The following is a 20,431-nucleotide window of genomic DNA, read 5'->3' as shown; positions in this document are numbered from 1 at the left end:
TAAAAGCAGAGATGTTACTTTGCCAACAAAGGTCCATCTAGTCAAAGCTATTGTTTTTCCAGTAGTCATGTGTGGATGTGAGAGTTGGACTATAAAGCTGAGCGCTGAAGAATTGATGGTTCTGAACTGTGGTGTTGGAGAAGACTCTTGAGAGTCCCTTGGACTGCAAGGAGATCCAACCAGTCAATCCAGGCTCCTCTGTCCATGGAAATTCTCCAGGCAAGAATACTGGAGTGGGTTGCCATATCCTCCTCCAGCGGATCTTCTCAACCCAGGGATCAAACCCAGGTCTCCTGAATTGCAGGCAGATTCTTTACCAGCTGAGCTACCAGGGAAGCCCAATATGAGACTATCAGTTACTAATATTAGACTTAGAATTACACTGAATCACCAGGGAAGTCCCAATCCTTATTTATTTTTATGCTCACATTGTCCCATCTTATGCTACTGAGGGTCACTTCAGATTAGTTCCTTGTTCTTTTGATGTTTTGACATTCCATTTGTTTCTGAAGGGGTCTTTTCTTTCTTGCCTGTTGAGAAATTTTAGATTATTTTGCACATTTCCTGCCCTAGACCTGTAATCAGCCATTTCCTCACAGGTTCCTTTAGCATAAAGTGGTTTTTGGAGACCACAGTTTGCCTGCCAGAGGTGATGATTGCTAGTTGTTCAGTCACTCAGTCGTGTCCAACTCTTTGCCACCCCGTGGACTACAGCACATCAGACCTCCCTGTCCTTCACCATCTCCCAGAGTTTGCTCAAACTCATGTTCATTGAGTCGGTGATGCCATCCACCCATCTCATCCTCTGTTGCCCCCTTCTCCTCCTGCCCCCAGTGTTTTTCAGCATCAGGGTCTTTTCCACTGAGTTGGCTCTTTGCATCAGGTGGCCAAAGTATTGCTCCATTTTCATCTTCAACATCAGTCCTTCCAATGAATATTCAGGGTTGGTTTCCTTTAGGATTGACTGGTCAGCTATCATTGCTTCTAAGCCTTTCCAGTAGATATAGCCAGGAAATATTTCTTTTTAAGAGAGAAAAATAAATAATAAATCATTAATTCACTGATATTTCCAGTTCAGATTTAATTGTACAAAAATTTTACTTCCTTAAATCTTTGTTTGAATTCATTTTTCTCTAATACTGGAAATCTTGGCTCTTAATGAGACTAACAAAATTATTTTCTTCATCATATAATAAGTTTATTACTCCCTTCCCCACACAGAGGTATTACATACTATAAAGATTGTTCTGTGTTGTTTTTTTTAAATCAACATTGCTACTGATATAAGAACTACAATTTGCTGTCTTTGTGCTTTTTGGTCTTAGAATGTATCCTATTACGGATATAGAGTCAAAAGTAAAAAGTCTCTTGAAATCATTCTTTTCTCTGTGTGGTTATGCCAACAACGTGATATAAAATTAGACTTGTTTGTTTTCTGGTTTTAGAGACCAATTGATTTTCCTTTTTTTTTGGTTTTGTCTTTTAACTATGCCAAATGTTTACATAGTTTCAAAGACAAACTTGTAATTGTAAGTAAATACTGTGGCACCCTGTCTGCCCATCTTGTTCTGTCCTTCCCCTTCAAGGAGAGTATTTTTATTCATTTGTTCCTTATCCTCCATTTTTTATTTTTAAAAAAATTTACATGGGAACTTTCCTGGAGGTCCAGTGGTTGCAACTCCATGCTTCCAATATAGGGGATGCACGTGCAATCCCTGGTCAGGGAATTAAGATCCCACATGCTGCCCAGTGCAGCCAAGGTATTAAAAAAACAAAACCAAAAAACCTTTTAAAAAATACACACAAACACACGTATGTTCCTATATGTTCACAGCCCTTTCCCAGTCGGAGCTAACCCACCCTAAACACGGCTCCATGTTTATCTTTCACTCAGTAGGCTCTGATGTCGCCTGTGCCCAAGGATGCGCCTCACCCCCCGGTCGCCTGCAGAGCCTCTGTTGTCTGTTACATGGCGTCCACCTGCTGGGGGACACGTGGCCTGCCTCCAGCCTCTTGCGCGTATTAAACGCTGCTGTCATCAGTGGCCTCAGGCACAGGGCATTTCCACGCTGTCTCAAATTCTAGTTACATGCAGCACGGAGGTGTTTGGGCAGTGGTTATGGTTTCCAGAGGGCATGGCCACAGGCTGCCCACTGCGGGAGGGAGCCCCAGGTGTGCATGTGACCTCTGTGACGAGAGTTGTTGGCAGAGGGGCCCTCCTGGTTCCCTCACTGGGCCTCACTCTCTCCCAGACACGTGCGGGCACTTGGGAACTCCAAGTTCCCCACTGACACTCTTACTGCCGTGGCTGGAAGTGTTGCTGACCAGGGCTCTTGGCCTCCTTAAGCAATAGAAGTGGGCTTCCCAGGTGGTGCTAGTGGCAAAGAACCCAGCCGCCAATGCAGGAGATGCAGGGGATGCGGGTTCCATCCCTGGGTCGGGAAGATCCCTTCGAGAAGGAAATAGCAACCCACTCCAGTGTTCTTGCCTGGGAAATCCCATGGACAGAGGAGCCTGGTGGGCTACAGTCCATAGGGTCGCAAAGAGTCCGATATGACTGAGCAACTTAGCACAATCAATTCAGGCAAGGCTTTACGTGGGCCCCTGCTAAAACAGGGGGAAATGAAAAGAAGCAATAATTTCTCTTGCTTGCTGGCTCATTGAGAAGGATGAACTTGTTCCTTATCTGGGGTGAGGGTAGAGGTGTGTCCAGGGGTCAGGCTACAGGGGTGGCTTAGGTGGTGCTGGGTGCAAGGGACATGCGCGGCCCCCTGCTTTTGCTTCCCTCTCTTCAAAAGTAGCAGTTGGGTTTTCTGGTCTCTCCGTATCTTTTGTCCAGAATTTGCCCCAGCTGCGCATGCATGCAGTTATTTTCAGTCTGTACCGTTTCCTTGTATTTTGTTCCTCTCGAAGACGTGTGCCCAGGTGCAAGCATCGCAGCTCTACAGCACAGGGCCCCAGGGCCCAGGCGTCTCACATCACTAACCAGCACAGTTAGGTCTGTGGGGAGCAAGGGCACACCCAGGAGTCCCCAGGGTCTCCCAGGGGACAGGATGCCCAGGGCAGGGTCGGGGGCAGCTGGTGCTGAAGATGGCAGTGTCTGCGGGCCAGGCTTTCCTTCCTTCGTCTCGTCTGAGTCACCTCCTTCCACCTATTGTTCAGGTTGCCACTGCTACTAGGAACATCTGACACGAACTACCACAGCCTCTTAGGATGTTTTGTGAACATCCTGTGGGTTCCGTCTCCAACTGGAGCCTGGAGCTTGGGGCTGGGGAAGGGGCTGCGCCAATGACGCCCGAAGGGCCTGCCACCTACACACTGGCCGAGTTGCACTAGTATCATTATCAGCAGTGAGGGGGCGTGGCTTTGCACTTGGCAATTTCGGTTCGTAAATTATTTATTTACTTATTTATTTTTGGCTGTGCTCAGCCTTCCTTGCTGCCCAGGCTTTTACTCTAGTCGTGTGGAGTGAGCAGGGCGGGGGCGGCGGGGTGGGGGGTGCCTCCTCTTGAGTTGCGGCACTCACTTCTCACTGTGGTGGCTTCTCTTGCCACAGAGCACAGGCTCCAGGCTCTTGGGCTCAGGAGCTACTGCTCAGGAGTGTGGCACAGGGGCTTAGTTGCTGCGAGACATGCAGGATCTCCCTGATCTGTCCTTTTGCTCTTAGTCACCCAGTCATCTCTTGACTCTTTGAAACCCCGTGAGCTCTAACCCACCAGGCTCCTCTGTCCTTGGGATTTTCCAGGCAAGAAATTGGGATGCCATTCCCTTCTCCAAGCTATCTTCCCAACCCAGGGACTGAACCTGCGTCTCCTGCATTGGCAGGCGGATTCTTTACCACCTGGGAGCCACGTGGGAAGCCCGCCATCCTCATTTCAAATTTGTGGTTGTGTATGTCCTGGACCACATGGTGAGGATGCCTCTGTCCAGCAGGCCCTCATTCTCCTGTGCAAACACGGCCTCCGGCCCCCCAGGGGAGTGCATACTCGCCCACAGGGGATGACCTGACCCTCCCCGGGCGTGCAGCACAGCCCACTTCACAGCCTGCCAGCCAGCCCAGGCCCCCTGCCAGCCCTTCCTCTCTGCAGGCCTACTGTTCTGGACCTCTCACCTCATCAGACCTCGGTTTTCCCCTTAATGAAAAGAATTCACACCACCTTCAGATATGTCAGGAAAATTCCTAGCTCTGCAGAGCTTCTAATAGTTGACTGTGGTATTTGATGGAATGAGCTGAGTCAGAGCAGTTACAAACAAAATACGGCTGGACGGTTGCTGGAGGGTGTGCCGTTACCCTCATACCCGTAGGTTGATCCCGAGCCCAAACCCATAGTCGCAGTGCCTCTTTCTTCCTAGGGACTCGAGGGGCGCGCTGGGAAGCCGGGCCCTCTCCCACGACAGTATTTTCATCCCCGAATCGGGGCAGGACCCTCCTCGGCCGGTGCGGGTGTTTTCCCAAGAAAACGTGTGTGACCGGATTAAAGCTCTGCAGGTAAACTTTCCTGGGCAGCGGATATGCATTGGGAAGTCTTAAAATGATACCTGCTTTTCCTTGATATATTTTAACGCCTAATCGAATGCACGTCACAGCTCTCCCAAGACTCGCCCAGTTAGTTACAGACGGGCCCTGTCTCCTTCTCATTCATAACCACTCACTTTCAAGATGACAGCAGGGGAACTGGTGGCAGACACTGAGTTTATTTAGCTCCCCGGCCTGGGCAAGGATGTTAAAAATACCTCCGGAATGAATGAATTACAGCAGGGGAATTTGGGGAGAAAAGTCACTGATGAAAACTACAGCAAATGTTCTTTATTCCAATCTAGTTAAAAATACAGTGTAATGTGAAAATGGGGCCGCCGCCTCCTCCTGGGAGCCTTCCAATCAAGCGGGGAGATGATGCCGGCATGAGCTCTGAGGATGATGGTCTGCCCAGGAGCCCCCCCGAGATGTCCCTGCTTCATGACATTGGTTCCAGCACTACCATAAAGGCAAGTGCCACCTGCGCCACCCGGCTCCCTCCGCCTCCTCCCCCTGCCTCCACACAGGGCCATCGGGCTCTGGTGGCCCCTGTGTGGGTTCCTCTAAGATTCCCGTGAAGACTCCCGCTCAGTGTGCCTGGAGGGGTTCCAGCCAGCTCACTGGAGCCCACTGTCCATCCTTGGGCTGTATTTATTTTCATTCTTTGAGCAGAAATTCAAGTCTCATTCAGGGATACGGTTTGGGGAACATTTTCCATGGTGGTTGTAGATCTGATGCAGTCAACCTCCTTTTTCCTGTCTGAGCAGATGACCAGACCAGGTATCCCATTTAAAAATGGAAACCAGTTTGAGTCTGCTTTCTGTCCTCATGATATTTGGCTGGAGGGAGAAGGGAGCTTCCCAGGTGGCTCAGTGGTAAAGAATCTGCCTGCCAATGCAGGAGACACGAGTTTGATCCCTGGATCTGAAAGAGCCCCTGGAAGAAGGTATGGGAACCCACTCTGGTATTCTTTCCTGGGAAATCCCATGGACAGAGGAGCCTGGCAGGCTTCAGTCCGTGAGGTCACAAAGAGCTGGACACGACTGAGTGACTGCACACAAGCAGCGAGTGGTAACACATCCGATTTAGTCTAGGCTCCTGCGTCTGCTTTTGGGACTCTGAGAACTTGTTGGTTTAGGGCTAGAAATGTGAGATGTGGCGCTGGGGGACAGGGCAACAGGGAAAGTTTGACAAGCAGGAGAGGTGTCTCTGACCCCATAAGGTGGGAAACTGATCCCAGAAGCCCCCCATCCACTTTGAAATCCAGGAGGAAGAACTGAGCCTTTTTCCCTTGTATACAAACAGCACGGCTCACACTGCCACCACCTGAGTCCCTAGGGCGGGCTGAGTGATGAAATATATGTTGCTGGTGTTACACGAATGCATAAGTGACCAAACACATGGCCATTTTCCCCTTGTAGACAAGCCTCCTGGTGGGGTGGGTGGAGCTGGCATTACCAGGGCCATCATCCGTTATCTAGAGCCACATCCCTGCCCTGTGTGCCCACGGAGGGTCCGAGTGCCCTGGTCAAGGGCCATCCTTGGGGGATTTCTGCAGATTCTGTGCTGCTCTGAAATAGCTTCAGCAGTCAGTTCAGCTGGGAAGCTCAGAAGTTCCCCTGCAAAGGCAGATTGTTATTGTTCAGTCACTCAATCATGTTGACTCTTTGCAACCCCATGGACTGCAGCACACCAGGCTTCCCTATCTTCCACTCTCCCAGAGTTTGCTCAGACTCATGTCCATTGAGTCGAGGATGCCATCCAGCTCATCCTCTGTCATCCGCTTCTCTTCCTGCCTTCAGTCTTTCCCAGCATCAGGGTCTTTTCCAGTGAGTCGGTTCTTCACATCAGGTAGCCAAAGTTTTGGAGCTGCAACTTCAGCATCAGTGTTTCCTGTGAATATTCAGGGTTGATTTCCTTTAGGATTGATTGGTTTGATCTCCTAGCAGTCCAAGGGGCTCTCAAGAGTCTTCTCCAGCACCAGAGTTCAAAAGCAGGAAAAGGAGTATTTACCTGACTTGGGTGTGGCTGTGGGTTCTCAGAAGGCAGAGGAAGAGCTGTGGTATAGCTGAAGTGTGAACACACCCAGGGCAGGGGTTCCCACCTAGCAGGCCAGAGAATGACTCCTTCCAGAATTCTGCCCTGCTTGCTCCACGAGCAGGTCAGAGGGCAGTGGGCCACCCGCACCTGCTTTCCCAGCTGGACGAGAAAGCAGAGAAGACACAGAGGAAGGTGTGGCCCATTTCCTGGACTCCAAGCTCACCCTGTACCCTTTAGGTGCAGGGGAAAGGTGACAGGCTGATGGCCGTGTAAGGTGTCATCACCAGGTAACACACATATCTTGGCATCTTCATTGGCGGAGCCTCAGGAATGGATGTGATTTTGTGTTTGTACCATGTGGTGGGGGAACGTGAACCACCATAGACTGACTCACCTCCACTCCATCCCATGGTTCTCTGATTTTCCCAGCAATGTGGTTCTCTGCATTTAGCTGGGACAGTCAGCTGGGATAGACAGTATAGGAGAGTTGGTAGCTTCTAAATCTGTTAAGGATTCAAGTGTGAACCCAGCCTCAAACCCATAAAGTGCCATGATGCACAAATTTCATAGTCTGACTAGGAGCCATTCATACAGGGCAGGGCTGACTTTGTCTTCAACATCCCTCCTTTCGTGGTGACATTCTTTTTTTTTTTTTTAATTGGGTAATAGGACCCATTCACTGGCATCATTGGTAACCAAAATTTGAGCCTTTAAGACTTAAAAAAAATAAAATATTTATTACTGTGGTTTTGAAGATGCAATGACCATATTTTGTGCCCTGAAAGTTTTTAGGGCCCAGTGAGTCGACCAAGAGGGGAAAACAACACACAGCATTTGATATAATGGAACCATAAACCCCAAAAGGATGGGACTGTGGGCTGTTTGATCTTTTCCTGTTGTGACATCTCACACAGGCCCACTTGCTCGACAGATTATTATGAAAAAAAGGTCTTCAGTAAAATGTGTTTGGTGACACTGCCAAGATAACATTTCCTGGTGAATGGGTTTTTCAGAAAATATATGGGATTATTTTTAAGTTGCACTAGCATGTGAGGTAACAATGGATGATGTTTGCTTAGTGATGTTTAAGGTAAAATTACACCTAAGAGGTCCTTGTCTAGGTTTCCTGCCATTAAGTAAGAAACAGGGGGTCAAGGGTGGCAGACTGGCAGGTCTCATTTGCTCTGGATGATGAGGAAGAGAGCAAGGGAGACGGCTCAGCTCTGCCAGCCAAAGGCTGCACAGCCATCACTGCTGGTGAGGCCGCAGCCTGGCCCGTTGCCTCTGGGACCTGGGGGAGAACGGAGTGGGCTCAGGCAGCTCTGTGCCTCCCCACGTGGGGACCTATTCCCCGCGCACCACACTCCACCCCTTCCTCAGTGTCAGGGCCCCTGTTTTTGAGGATGGTTAGGGTGAAGCAGCTGTCACCCAGGGTCACCCCACAGAAGCCTCTGAACCCCAGGCTACTTCCTCAGGGCTTTGATCCACAGTCCCCCAACAAAGAGCAACTTGTTAGACTCCTATTAAATGCTCCACTTCCAGAATCATCCAGAAGCACAGATTCCAGGAATACTGGGGAACTGGGAGCAAGCAGTGTAAACATGAGCTCCAGAAGCTGCCAGCCCGCAGATAAAAAGACAAGTCAGCTTCTCCTCCTCTCCCGGATCTCAGCCCAGCTCACGTAGTTGCCTCACTGATCAGAGACAGAGCTTGATTCTCCTTAATCAGGAAGGGGCCCCAAGGACTCTCAGAATGACAGCTCAGACAGAGGCGAGGGCCCAGTCCCCTTTCAGGAAGACGAGCCGTGGTGGCCAGCAGGTGGGTTTTCGGGGACAGAGGCCCAAGTTCAGGGTCAGAGACGTTCAGCTCCTTCCCAGACACCCACCTCAGAGCCAGGGTGGACCATCTGCTCAGACAGTGCACACTCGGGAGCCCCATGAAGAGCAGGCAGGGAATGTTGGCCCTTCAGGTTTACAGAGGGGTGACCCCGGCCCACGTCATTGCTGGGGATCATTCTCACTCATGGAGTCACCCCATGTGCAGAGCAGTTCATCTTGTTTGCTCTCTTGAGTCCCAGACAGTAAGAAAGAAAACCCAAATCTCAGCAAGTGTGGATATCACTGTCCCTCCAGACAAGGGCACAGGGTTCTAACATGGACTCAGAGTGACATGGCCGCATCCTGCCATGACTTTAAGGAGAACTACCTGGGGAAGACATCACCTGTCCAGTCGCAGGTGACTTCCCGAGGCATCAGCGACTGGGTGGGAGTCAAGGCCACGGGCATAGAGGGAGACATGGCCATGAGTCCTGTGGTTCATTTAAAAATTTTTCCTATTTTATTCCCCTAAGAACTCGAATCGATAAAGCCACAGAACTAAAAGAGATTATGTTCACTTAGATTCCTCTCCTCCTCATTTTATTTATCTATTTTTACAAATAGTTTTGTTTTTGTTATTTTTAATTTTTGGCTGCACAGCATGTGGGATCTTAGTTCCTCGACCAGGGATTGAACCCGTGCCTCCTGCAGTGGAAGCTTGGAGTCTTAAACCACTGGCCTTCCAGGAAAGTCCCACCCCCTCATTTTAGTAATTGTCTTCTCCCAGTCGACAGGGATAAACTTTGTACTTGCATCAGATCGGTTCAGTTCAGTCACTCAGTCATGTCTGACCCTTTGTGACCCCATGGACTGCAGCACACCAGGCTTCCATGTCCATCACCAACTCCCGGAGCTTACTCAAACTCATGTCCATCAAGTTGGTAATGCCATCCAACCATCTCATCCACTGTTGTCCCCTTCTCCTCCCACCTTCAACCTTTCCTAGCATCAGGGTCTTTTCCAGTGAGTCAGTTCTTCACATCAGGTGGCCAAAGTATTGGAGTTTCAGCTTCAGATCAGCATCAGTCCTTCCAATGAACACCCAGGACTGGTCTCCTTTAGGATGGACTGGTTGGATCTTGCAGTCCAAGGGACCCTCAAGAGTCTTCTCCAACACCACAGTTCAAAAGCATCAGTTCTTTGGCACTCAGCTTTCTTTATGTTCCAACTCTCACATCCATACATGACTACTGGAAAAACCATAGCTTTGACTAGACAGACTGTTGCAGGCAAAGTAATGTCTCTGCTTTTTAATATGCTGTCTAGGTTGGTCATAGCTTTTCTTCCAAGGAGGAGGCATCTTTTAATTTCAAGGCATCAGACAGTAGGAGATAATTATGTTAGCAGGCCGCTGGCCACCCACATCGTCCTGTTGCTGCCTCATTCCTGAGAAGACCATTGACTAAATCATAGAGGTGCATAAACTTAAGATCTTGAGTTAAAATGTAAACATTGTACCACCTCACACCCATTATGACAGCTACTATTAAAAAAAAAAACAGAAAATAACAAATGTTGGTGGAGAGAATACAGACATTGATACCCTTGTGCAGTGTTAGTGGAAATATAAAATAGTGTAGCCACTATGGAAATCAGTATGATGGTTCCTGAAAAAAATTAAACATGATGTTACCTAGTGTTAGAAGCGTTAGTTGCTTAGTCATGTCTGATTCTTTGCAACCTCATGGACTATAGCCCGCCAGGCTCCCCTGTCCATGGGATTCTCCAGGCAAGAATACTGGAGTATTCTTTCTCTTTTTTCACACCCCTGGGCCTTGCCCATGACTTTCAGAGATGGGGCCAAGCCTGACCCCACCCTCGGAGGAATTGGCCTGGTCAGTTTCATGGGAGAAAGTTCCTTGTCTGAAGCACCTATGCAGCTGCTGTGGGCGGGCGAAGGCAGAGTTACCCATTCATGGAGCACCTCAGACTCGGGTTCTTGGAAATGAGTGATGGGCCTGCAGGGTTGACCCACCATTTCAAACCCCGAGCCCAGAGATGAACATGATGAAAGGGGAGGCTGATGTGCTGGCTGTGCTGTTTGCTGTCTGTCAAGAGGCTGATGCTTGGCCTGTCTGCTCCTTGTCCCCTGAAGGTCTGTGTGGTTTCCTCATCCCGGCCGCAGTCTCCAGACCAGCTCTTCTCCAGGCAAGCGAGCGAAACTTCCGCCTCCCCTAGGACCTCGGACAGCAGCATGGTGCCCGTGGCTGACTTCGATTACCCCCCAGAGTTCTCCTCCTGCCTGGACAACTCTGCGGCCAAGCACAAGCTCCTCGTCAAGCCCCGCAACCAGAGGTCCAGCAAGATGAGGCGGCTGTCCTCGGTAACTGGCCAGAGGCAGGGTGGGCAGGCCCCAAGCACCCAGACACCCGGCTCCTTCCCTGTAGGGTCCCCATCCTCTGAACCACCACCTACCCCTGTGGGACCTATGACCTGTGGGACCATGACCAGACTCCAGAAGCTGGGGGTGCTCGGGGTTTCAACGTAAGTCAGATAAGCCCCTCCTAACAAAAGCACTTACTTACTTGTTTGGTCATTCATTCTACAACGCGTGCCAAGAGCCTGCTGTGAGCCATGGGGCGCCTCCTTCGCACTGCCTTCAGTGTGATGTCCACACTGCAGGCCTGGCACAACCAGGCCCTGCCTGTTTACCTCTTCCTGTTCTCACCAAACATGTTTTGACTTCCTTTCTTCTTTTGGAGCTCACCAGGCTGTCTCCCATCCCAGGCCTTAGGACCTGCTGTTGTATCCCCTGCTTGGGACACCCCCTATTCAGCCCTTGAGGGGATGGGCTTCCAGGTCCTCCCTATGAGGTTCCCCCTGAGCATCCTGTGGAAAGCAGCCCACCTGCCAATCACTGTGGGCCCTTTCTCCACGGCACTGGCCACACACAGATGTGACCTTTGTCAATGGAGGCTCTTGGGTTTCACTGGTGGTTGAGATGGTAAAGATTCTGCCTGCAATGCAGAAGACCTGGATTCAATCCCTGGGTCAGGAAGATCCCCTAGAGAAGGAAATGGCAGCCCACTCCAGTATTCTTGCCTGGAGAATTCCATGGACAGAGGAGCCTGGCGGGCTTCAGTCCACGGGGTCACAGAGTCGGGCATGACTGAGCGACTAGCACTTTTTTACTTTCTGTGAGAAGACTGTGCTACTAGCTTCTAGTCACAGAGATGCCATCCCCATGGGTGTTAGTGGAACGCCTGAATGAATGATCAAACGTGTGTGAGTGAACGACCGGGAAGAAGCTGAACAACTAGAATGGACACTGCCTGGGGTGAGGACCCACCTAGCGGCGGAGGAGTGGTGCCCTGTAAGGATGTGCTGCCCAGGGCAGGCATCAGCCGGTCCCCCGGGAGCTGAGAGTGCACTCGTGCAGTGCATCAGGTTCACGGGACAGTTGTCCCCCTCACCACTGCCACGCCTCATCCCCAGATGAGCTGAGAAGCAGGGTGTGGGGCCAGCCTGGCCACCCAGAATGACAGGGCTAAGGAAGGGATACTCAGAGACTGATATCCCTTCCTCCTTCCCTCAGGACAAGACCATGAGGTGTTGATGAGGTACCAGGGCAAGCTGGACACTTCAGCTGGAGGCAGTGGGTGGGTTCTCTCAGATTTCAGAGACCCCCTGGAGAGAGTGGCTTTTCTTCTGGGCATGTGGAAGGCGCTTTCCTTTTTTTTCTCCCTGTCTGTCTCTTGCTTATTATATTATGGAAGTGGTTTATAATTTATGTTCCAGAATCAAAATTCTAGACTTGATATAATTGGTTTACAGACTAGATTTTAAATAAAGGTAATAGCAATGAACTCAGAGATGTTATAATTTACCCCAAGTCATACAGTAACTTTTGTTCCTCATCTAAAGGTTTACATGAAGTAATGTAGGATTTTCATATTCTTTAATTGTGGAAGGTGCTTTTTAAACTCATGCCAGCAGGATTGAATTCTGAGAGAGAGAACGCTGCAGAAAGAAGGAGGCCATGTTACCCTCGGGATAATGGCCTGTCCTGTCCCCCCTGCAGACTGGGGGGACCTAGGTGTTTGGGCAAATGCTTCTGTGTGCAGTGTCTCTCCAGTTAAAGGCTCAGTGCCACTGGGACTTGCAAGACCCACTGACTCCAATCTGCCTACCCTCATGCCGAGCGCAGCCACAGGACAAGGCAAAGCCAGCTCCCTCTGGCCCAGGTCTGAGCTTCCTTCCCATGGGGATGTCTTTTGCCCTGGAAGGGTGTGTGTGTGGCCAGCCAGTGCCCGCCCAGGACTTGGCAGCAGGAAGCCCAGCTCGTACTCCGGGTGAAAATGCATCATCCTCTCTTACTGTCCCCTGGGCAGAGCTCTTCCTCTTTCTTTACTTTTCAACTTGACTTAGCTCTTGAATCCCATCTTTTAGGATAAGAAGATTTCAGGCTGATTTACTGATTTACACAGACTGATTTAGGCAGTCTGTATAAACTCGGTCATTCCTCGATTTAAACTCCGCCTTCTGCACATCTTGCCCCCTTTCTGGGTTGGGAGCAGACGTTTTTGGAGGTGTCTGTATTTTCTGGATTGCACAGAGGTGTCACTGGTGTCACTGTTGGGTCCATGCCAGCTTCCTCCTTCCTGGTCCCCCACTGTAACCCCCTTGGAGCTGCCAGTGGCTCAAGCTGGATGTACCCAAGCCAGGCCTGCTCCTCAACTTTATGTGGACTTAGCCTGAGTTCCAGTCATTTTAAAACATGACCCATATCCTAAAGGATTTCCACATCAAGGATTTCCCTCAGTAACAATAGACAAGTAAAACCTTGCATGCTTGCTAAGTTGCTTCAGTCGTGGCTGACTCTTGGTGACGCTATGGACTGTAGCCCTCCAGGCTCCTCTGTCCATGGGGATTCTCCAGGCAAGAATACTGGGATGGGTTGCCGAGCCCTCCTCCAGGGGATCTTCCCGACCCAGGGATCGAACCCACATCTCTTATGTCTCCTGCATTGGCAGGTGGGTTCTTTATCACTAGCACCACCTGAGACACCCCAATAACATCTTAGGAACCTGAAACCTTTGAAAATTCTTCTGGAAATTTCACATGTTCCTCTTTTCAAAACCAGAGGAATAGGATTGTGCATCATGGCATGGCTAGCTTTGGTGTCGTCACAAACACCCCGGTTATCTTGTGTTAGCAAGCAGATGCCAGCTGGGAAGTGTTAAAATAACAACCAAAACCTATTGCAGACAGTCCCCTGGGTGTTTCTTAAAAAGACAGAAGGTCACTGCACGTGTGCAGCAGCCAGGGTGATGCTTGAAGAATCTAAAGACAGGTCTAAAGTCTTGTTGAAAACACCAGCATCAATGCTCTCGGCCTTTTGGTCATTTTCACATTTGCTTTTGAATGATCCTGATTACCTTGATCTCCGTTCCTTCCTAAAAGAGCAGGAATTGACTTTGTGGATAGCAGGGAGGAAGTGGACTAACTGTAGATTCCAGAGACCTCTCGGAAGAAAACTAGCACGAGTGTTAGTCTCTCAGCTGTGTCTGACTCTTTGTGACCCCATGGACTGTAGCCTGCCGGGCTCCTCTGTCTGTGGGATATTCCAGGCAGGAAAGCTGGAGTGGGTAGTCATTCCCTTCTCCAGGGGATCTTTCTGACCCAGGTCTCCTGCATTGCCGGCAGATTCTTTGCTGTCTGAGCCACAAGGGAAGGCCCAAGGCTATGTCTTATTGTCACACCACACCAGGCACGGGTTTCTTCAGGAGTGAAATTGGGGATAGCTCTGGAGGTCCTGGGGGAGCCCTGGAGGTGAGCAGGGAGCAGCCAGCCGACCAGTCGCTCAGATCCAGAATCTGGCACATACAGTGGCAGGGGCTTGGCTTGACCTGAGTAGGGAGTGGGAGAAATAATTTAAAATGGAAGAATATACGACTTCAAATTTAGCTGAAAAGTTTGGGCTTTGTCCTAACAGAGGGTTTGCTACTGACTGTGTTGGACCTGATATGAACTGGCTTTTAGGCAAACCAGCCTGCCTTCACTATGAGTGTACAGCCCTGGAGAGAGAGGGCACTGACATGGGACACGGGCTCTGGGGCAGCATGGGGGTCAGACGGAACAGCTTTGCCCTTCAGCCACCTATTAGCTCAGTCCTGGCGGAACCGGGGACCTCTTTGAGCTTCCAGTTCTCCAAGTGCAAAGAGGACATGGAAAGAAAAGTGAAAGTGTTAGTTGCTTAGTCGTGTCCAGCTCTTTGCAACACCATGGACTTTCTGTCCATGGGATTTCCCAGGCAAGAATGCCGGAGTGGGTTGCCATTCCCTTCTCCAGGGCATCTTCCAGACCCAGGAGTGGAACCCGTGTCTCCTGCATTGGCAGCTGGGTTCTTTACCACTGGGCCACCTGGGAAGCCCTATGGGGAGGCCACAGGCTTCCTAATATTTGTCCTAACGCTGCTGTCCATTGTGCCTTTACTTTCAGAGAGCACAGTCAGAATCTCTGAGCGATCTGACCTGCACCCCAGAGGAGGAAGAAGTCGATGAGAAACCGCCACTCCAAGTCAGCAGGGAGGAGCAGCCCAGTTCTGGGCAGCAGGAGGCAGGTCAGGACGGAGGCTCTGAGCCAGAGGGGCCCGCCCCTGTGTTGCCACCCGTGGGGCCCCGTGTGAGGCGGGCGCGCCTGCAGCACTGCCCAGCGCTCACTGCCAGCACCGAGGAGGAGAGCCCCCCAGGGGAGAACTCCTCCAGCCGCCCGGCCACCCCAGAGGACACCCCGCAGGGCACACTGGAAGCCACCCTGGAGGTCATGGAGGTCACAGAGCCCCTGTCAGGCCGAACTCCCCACTCGGAGTCCCCATCTCGCCCAGAAGACTCCCCAGACCCTAATCCCAACAGCGAGAACCAGAGGGAGGACCTGTCCTCGGAAAGCGCGTGTCCCCCAGGTGGGGACACAGCGGATGAGGCGATTTGTGCGTCGGGAGACAACGTCGAGGGTCGACTGTCTCCCTGCGTCCCCGAGGGGGACACGACCCCTCCTGAGCCAGGCCCAGCCGCCACCCAGGAGACGCCCCCTGGTCTGGACGGAACAGACAAGGCCGGCCGGAAGGAGCCGCTGCCGGCGCTGGACTTGCCGACGCCAGAGGGTGCAGGGCCGGAAAGTCCGGCCGCGGCCCCCAGCCCGCCGCCCCCCAAGAGCTGCTTGAAGCACAAGGCCCCCTCGCCACCCGCCTCCGAGGCGCCTCCCCAGGCGCCCGCGCCCCGATCCCCGGAGCAGGGACCCGCCCCCCCGGGGCCCCCAAAGACCGAGCGGGCGGGGTCCCCCTCGGGGGCCCCGGAGCGCAAGACAGAGCGCGGAGGCTGCGAGGCGCGCGGGGCCGCCAAGAAGTTCTCGGTGTCGTCTGGCCGCGAGTGGCCGCGCGCGGGAGGCCGCCTGCTGGAGCCCCGTGGCCCCGCCGTCCGGCTGCCGCTTCTCCGGAGCGGCCCGGCCTGGAAAAGCGAGGCCGCCCTCGACGACCTCCCGGCGCCCCCCGAGTCCCAGGGCCCCAAGCCCGGCCCTCGGAAGCCGCATGCCCCTGCCGAGCGCGGCTCTCCGGACACGGCCGACCCGGCTGCCCAGGAGCGGGCGGCAGGCGGGGAAGGAGGCCCGTTCCCCGTCAAGCTGCGCTCCACGTCTCTGTCCTTCAAACGCAGAGAAGCTCCCTGCCCGGAGGGGAAGGCCATCAAGAGGTACAGTGCGGAGGTCAGGCTGGAGAGAGGAGGGCTGAGCTTGCTGTCCAGGGACGACAAGGGACCTCCGGGGAGCGGCCCCTCCACCCGAGGCGCCAGGCCCCCCAGTGAGCCGGGGAAGGCCAAGACCCTGCCCACGGAGCAGCTCAGTTCCAAGCCGCCCCTGCCCAGGAAGCCCTTGCTACAGACCCTCACCCTCCCGCAGCTGCCGGCGCCCCCTGAGACCAGCTCTGGGGACCCCGAGAAGGTGGGGCTGCCCATGGATCCTCGGAAGGAGAGCCGGGCTGAGAGGAGGTCACCGCACAGGGCAGTTGGTAAGAGACCAGGTGGAGTGGCCTGGGGAGGGTGTGTGCAGAGGGGTAGGGGGAAATCAGGTCAGCTGGACCGTCTCTCTGGGCATCTCTAAGGTATGTAAATGCATTCGGTGAAAACCTTGCTGCTGGAGAACTGGAAAAAAAAATAAAAATTTTTGTTGATAGCACTAACATATTTGATCAAGAGTTAGGAATGGAGAGAACTTCCCTGGTGGTCACTGGTTAATACTCCTTGCTTCCAGTGCAGAAAGCACCAGTTCCATCCCTGGTTGGTGAACTAAGATCCCAGGTACCCTGTTCAGAGAAGTCAGGAAAATGTGGAAACATTCCGGGAGGAGGTGGGGTCTTCAGTGGACCACTCACATGCTTCTTCCTCTAGAGGCCCAGACTCCGGGACATGTGTGTTCTCTGGATGGAGGTCCTCCTGGGGCCTGAGCTGGTTCTTTGTAATAAATGAAGCATCTGGCTCTGCTGTCACTTAGCATCATTCTGACCTTTCCTCCCAAGGAAAGACCTCCTCCTATTTAACAGTCAGGCTCCCAGGGCCCAGCCTCACACAGAAAGCATCTCCTCTACTGGAGTCGTGAGTCTGTGAGTTCCTCCACAGGTTAGGCGTGAACTGTCCCCAAAGGGAGATGGTGTTAAGGTTGGGGTAGAAAGTAAGAAACTTCTAAAGCAACTGCCTTTTAAAATAAGACACAAAATAGATACCTTTCTGTGTCTTTGACATGCATCACTATTTATAGAAATAGTGTTGGAAACAGATCTGTTGGAAACAGATATATTCGGCAGAGCTAAAGAATCTCTCATTGCTGATTTCTTTTATTAATGGCAGTTGGTGTGCCAAAGATGGAACTAGGCATGCAAGTTGTGTGTGTGTGTGTGTGTGTGTGTGTGTGTGTGTGTGTGTGATATGGGAGTCCAAAGGAGAAATTTCTCCATGGTAGGTTTTATAAAACAGCACAACTTACAGGATGTTTTAAGTGGGTGCTCTAAGTCTGGCACTCCTTTAGGACTCATTGTGCGACAGCTGAGATAGAAGCCAGTTCTTCAGGATCTCACACCCTAAAAGAGCAATGAAGGGCACACACGAGACAGGTTCAAAGACGTTGTGGCCTTTCTCCTAAGATATTAGTAAAAGTGCCTTGTATAAAGGGCTCTGTGTGGACCCAGTGGGGGAAGGAGAGAGTGGGACGAATTGAGAGAGCAGCGTTGAAACACAGACATCACCGTATATGAAGTGTCAATGATGGCTAGTGGGAAGTTGCTCTGTAACACCCGGAGCGCCGGCTGGTGTTCCCTGACCGCCTAGATTGGGTGGGGGTGGGAGGTAGGTTCAAGAGGGAGGGGTCTTATGTATACTTAAGGCTGATTCATGCTGTTATATGGCAGAAACCAACACAATGTGGTAAAGTAATTATTTGCCAATTAAAAATAAATTTTAAAAAATCAGAAAATTATATAAAAAAAAGATAATCAGGGGCTTTAAATTCCTAAGGCAACACCCAAAGATGCAGGTGTTTCCAGGGTGAAGATTCCAGAATAACATCCCCGAAAGAGCCACCACAGGTAACTTTCCTGATTCAGACCCCTTGGCTGTAATTTGCGCTGCTGCTGTTGCATTAGAATAATAGGGAGCTTTGGGGGAGGTTCAAACTGTAACTGGTGATCCACTCTGCAGATTTCCAGATTACAGAAGCTATTATAGAGTGGCTCAAAAAGCCACTGAACTAGCCACGGAGGAGGGAGCTGCAGATGAAACCCTGACCTCAGCATCATCCACCTTCGTGGCCTAGACTTGAAGGTGTCTTCTGTCAAGGGCTTGCCAAATGAATGGAACTTAAACACAGGATACTCAGCTTCGTGGTCAGAGCTGGAAAAGAAACTTCAGAGGGCGATGCTTGACACACTGATAATTTATAACTTCCTCAGCCCAAGCTGGGAGGGTTATTGTCAAGAACAGCTGGCTGGAATGGTCTGTAGTCACAGACCATAGGAAAAACCATCAGTGTTTTTCTTTCAATTAAGGTGGCACTAGTGGTACAGAGCCCACTTGCCACCACAGGAGGCGTAAGAGACACGGGTTCCCTCCCTGGGTTGAAGCACAGCTGAGCACACTGAAGCGACTTAGCGCAGCGCATAAAATGCAATATCATACTTACTCATTTCTTTGCTTAAATAGTGGAAGAGAATTGTCTCATCTGTCTAACTTTGTTAGCATTCCCTAAGCCATAGAAATAACTGACTCAGGTGAATTCTGGAAGGGAAGAGTCCTGGTCACTATAGGGGGCACAGGGAGTGATTTTCATATCAGTGCAAAGACAGGAGATAATTCTTACATGCTTTTGGGAACTGACCCTCTCGGTTGTGGTTTAGTCACTCAGTCGTGTCCAACTCTTTGCGACCCCGTGGACTGTAGCCTGCCAGGCTCCTCTGTCCATGGGATTCTCCAGGCAAGAATAGTGGAGTAGGTTGCCATTTCCTTCTCCAGACTTAAGGCATGAGAGCCAACAGAGGGTGGGGCTGCTCTCGTCCCACCTGGAACCGTGGAGTCTGGAGGCTGCCTCCCACAGGCCAGGGCAGAGTCTCAGAGCCCCGGCTCCTGGAGCCCATTAAGTAAAGTGGTCTCCACTCCTTCCCCAGACACTGAGTCTGCTTGTAGTTCAATTTGTTATTATAACTTCTGCTACCGTCCTTGCCCCCAAATTACAGCAGCTAAAGGCAATTAAATTCACATAAAACATACAGATAATAAAAAGTTGTAATAACATATTATCCAGTTTTCTAGAAAGGCCTAATTGTTGCTGTTCATTATCTTGCTATGAGCACTTTACCCAGAGCCCCCAGATGGGCTGCCACCTCCCCTGTCCCCCTGAGGGGGTGCAACCATAAGCTGGGTGATGGAGGGGCCCCAAGTGGGCCCCGTTCTGCCTCGGGGACTCCAGCTCCTTCCCCTCCTCTCCTCACACCCTGTCTGTCTGCTCTCAAGATGAAGAAACCCCAGGATGTGGTATTCAGGGAGAATATGATGGTTGTTGCAATAAACAGGAGCCCAGCTTGCCGCCTGGGCTGGGTCTCACAGGGCCCCTTGGGGTGTTCACTGTGAGCCCAGCACATTTGTGCTCGTCGGCACGCAGGAGACCGGTGAACCTGCTCACCTCACTGCCGTAGCTGGTGAATGGCCCTGGGTTAGGAGCCCTGCTCATGGGTGCAGGACAGCTCCCACGCCTCTGCTGGACCAGTCTGTGGAAGTGAAAGTAGTAGTCACTCAGCTGTGTCCAACCCTGCCATCCCATGGACAGTAGCCCGCCAGGCTCCTCTGCCACAGAACTCTCCAGGCAAGAAGACTGAGGTAGATGGCCATTCCCTTCTCCAGGGGATCTCCTCAACCCAGGGATTAAACCTGGGTCTCTTACCTTGCAGGCAGATTCTTTATTGTCTGACCCAACAGGGAAGCCCAAATATTGAGGAGCAACCACCCACCATGGGGCTAGAACCCATGACCCTGGGATTAAGAATCCCATGCTCTGCTGACTGAGCTGGCTGGGACCAGTCTGTCCCACGGTCTAAATTACCAGGCTGGAAGCACCTTTCTGCTCACAGGATTAGAATTACCACAGGAAAAATGGTGAAATACTGAACACACGTAGAAAAAGTCATCACTTTTCAATTCATTCTCTGGATGTTATTCCTGTTGGCCTGCCTTCTAGTCATGTGTGTGTGACTTATCTTCTGTGGAGTGGTGGACACTTGGTGGATGTTTTGGAGAGTGGCTGGACAATGTGCTGTCCTCACCAGGGGCCTTGTTGGATAACCGGTCTCCACCTCCAGTCCAAACTCATTCCTTCCAGGCAGGGCTGTGGCACAGCAGGCCCGGGAGCCAGGCTCTCTCATTCATGCATCTGGTCTTTCAGCAAACATTCACATACTCCTGCCTCACACACGGTGCTGTTCCGACCCCGAAAGGCAGTCAGGAGGAGCATGGCAGCCTTGCCGTCC

At 51.5% G+C, this 20,431-nt stretch overlaps 1 protein-coding gene across 1 annotated transcript in view; it reads left to right on the top strand.

Moving 5' to 3' along the window:
* Positions 1 to 20,431, top strand: part of CRACDL (CRACD like) — a 68,809-nt gene that overhangs the window by 36,724 nt on the left and 11,654 nt on the right. The window contains exons 4-7 of the mRNA XM_052649571.1: positions 4,354 to 4,489; positions 4,822 to 4,986; positions 10,529 to 10,756; positions 14,875 to 16,432. Coding sequence (XP_052505531.1) covers positions 4,354 to 4,489; positions 4,822 to 4,986; positions 10,529 to 10,756; positions 14,875 to 16,432 — 2,087 coding nt within the window. The remainder of the gene's footprint in view (positions 1 to 4,353; positions 4,490 to 4,821; positions 4,987 to 10,528; positions 10,757 to 14,874; positions 16,433 to 20,431) is intronic.

Source organism: Budorcas taxicolor, chromosome 11 (assembly GCF_023091745.1).
Source record: "Budorcas taxicolor isolate Tak-1 chromosome 11, Takin1.1, whole genome shotgun sequence".
Taxonomy (NCBI): domain Eukaryota; kingdom Metazoa; phylum Chordata; class Mammalia; order Artiodactyla; family Bovidae; genus Budorcas; species Budorcas taxicolor.
This window is presented reverse-complemented; position numbering and strand designations above follow the sequence as displayed.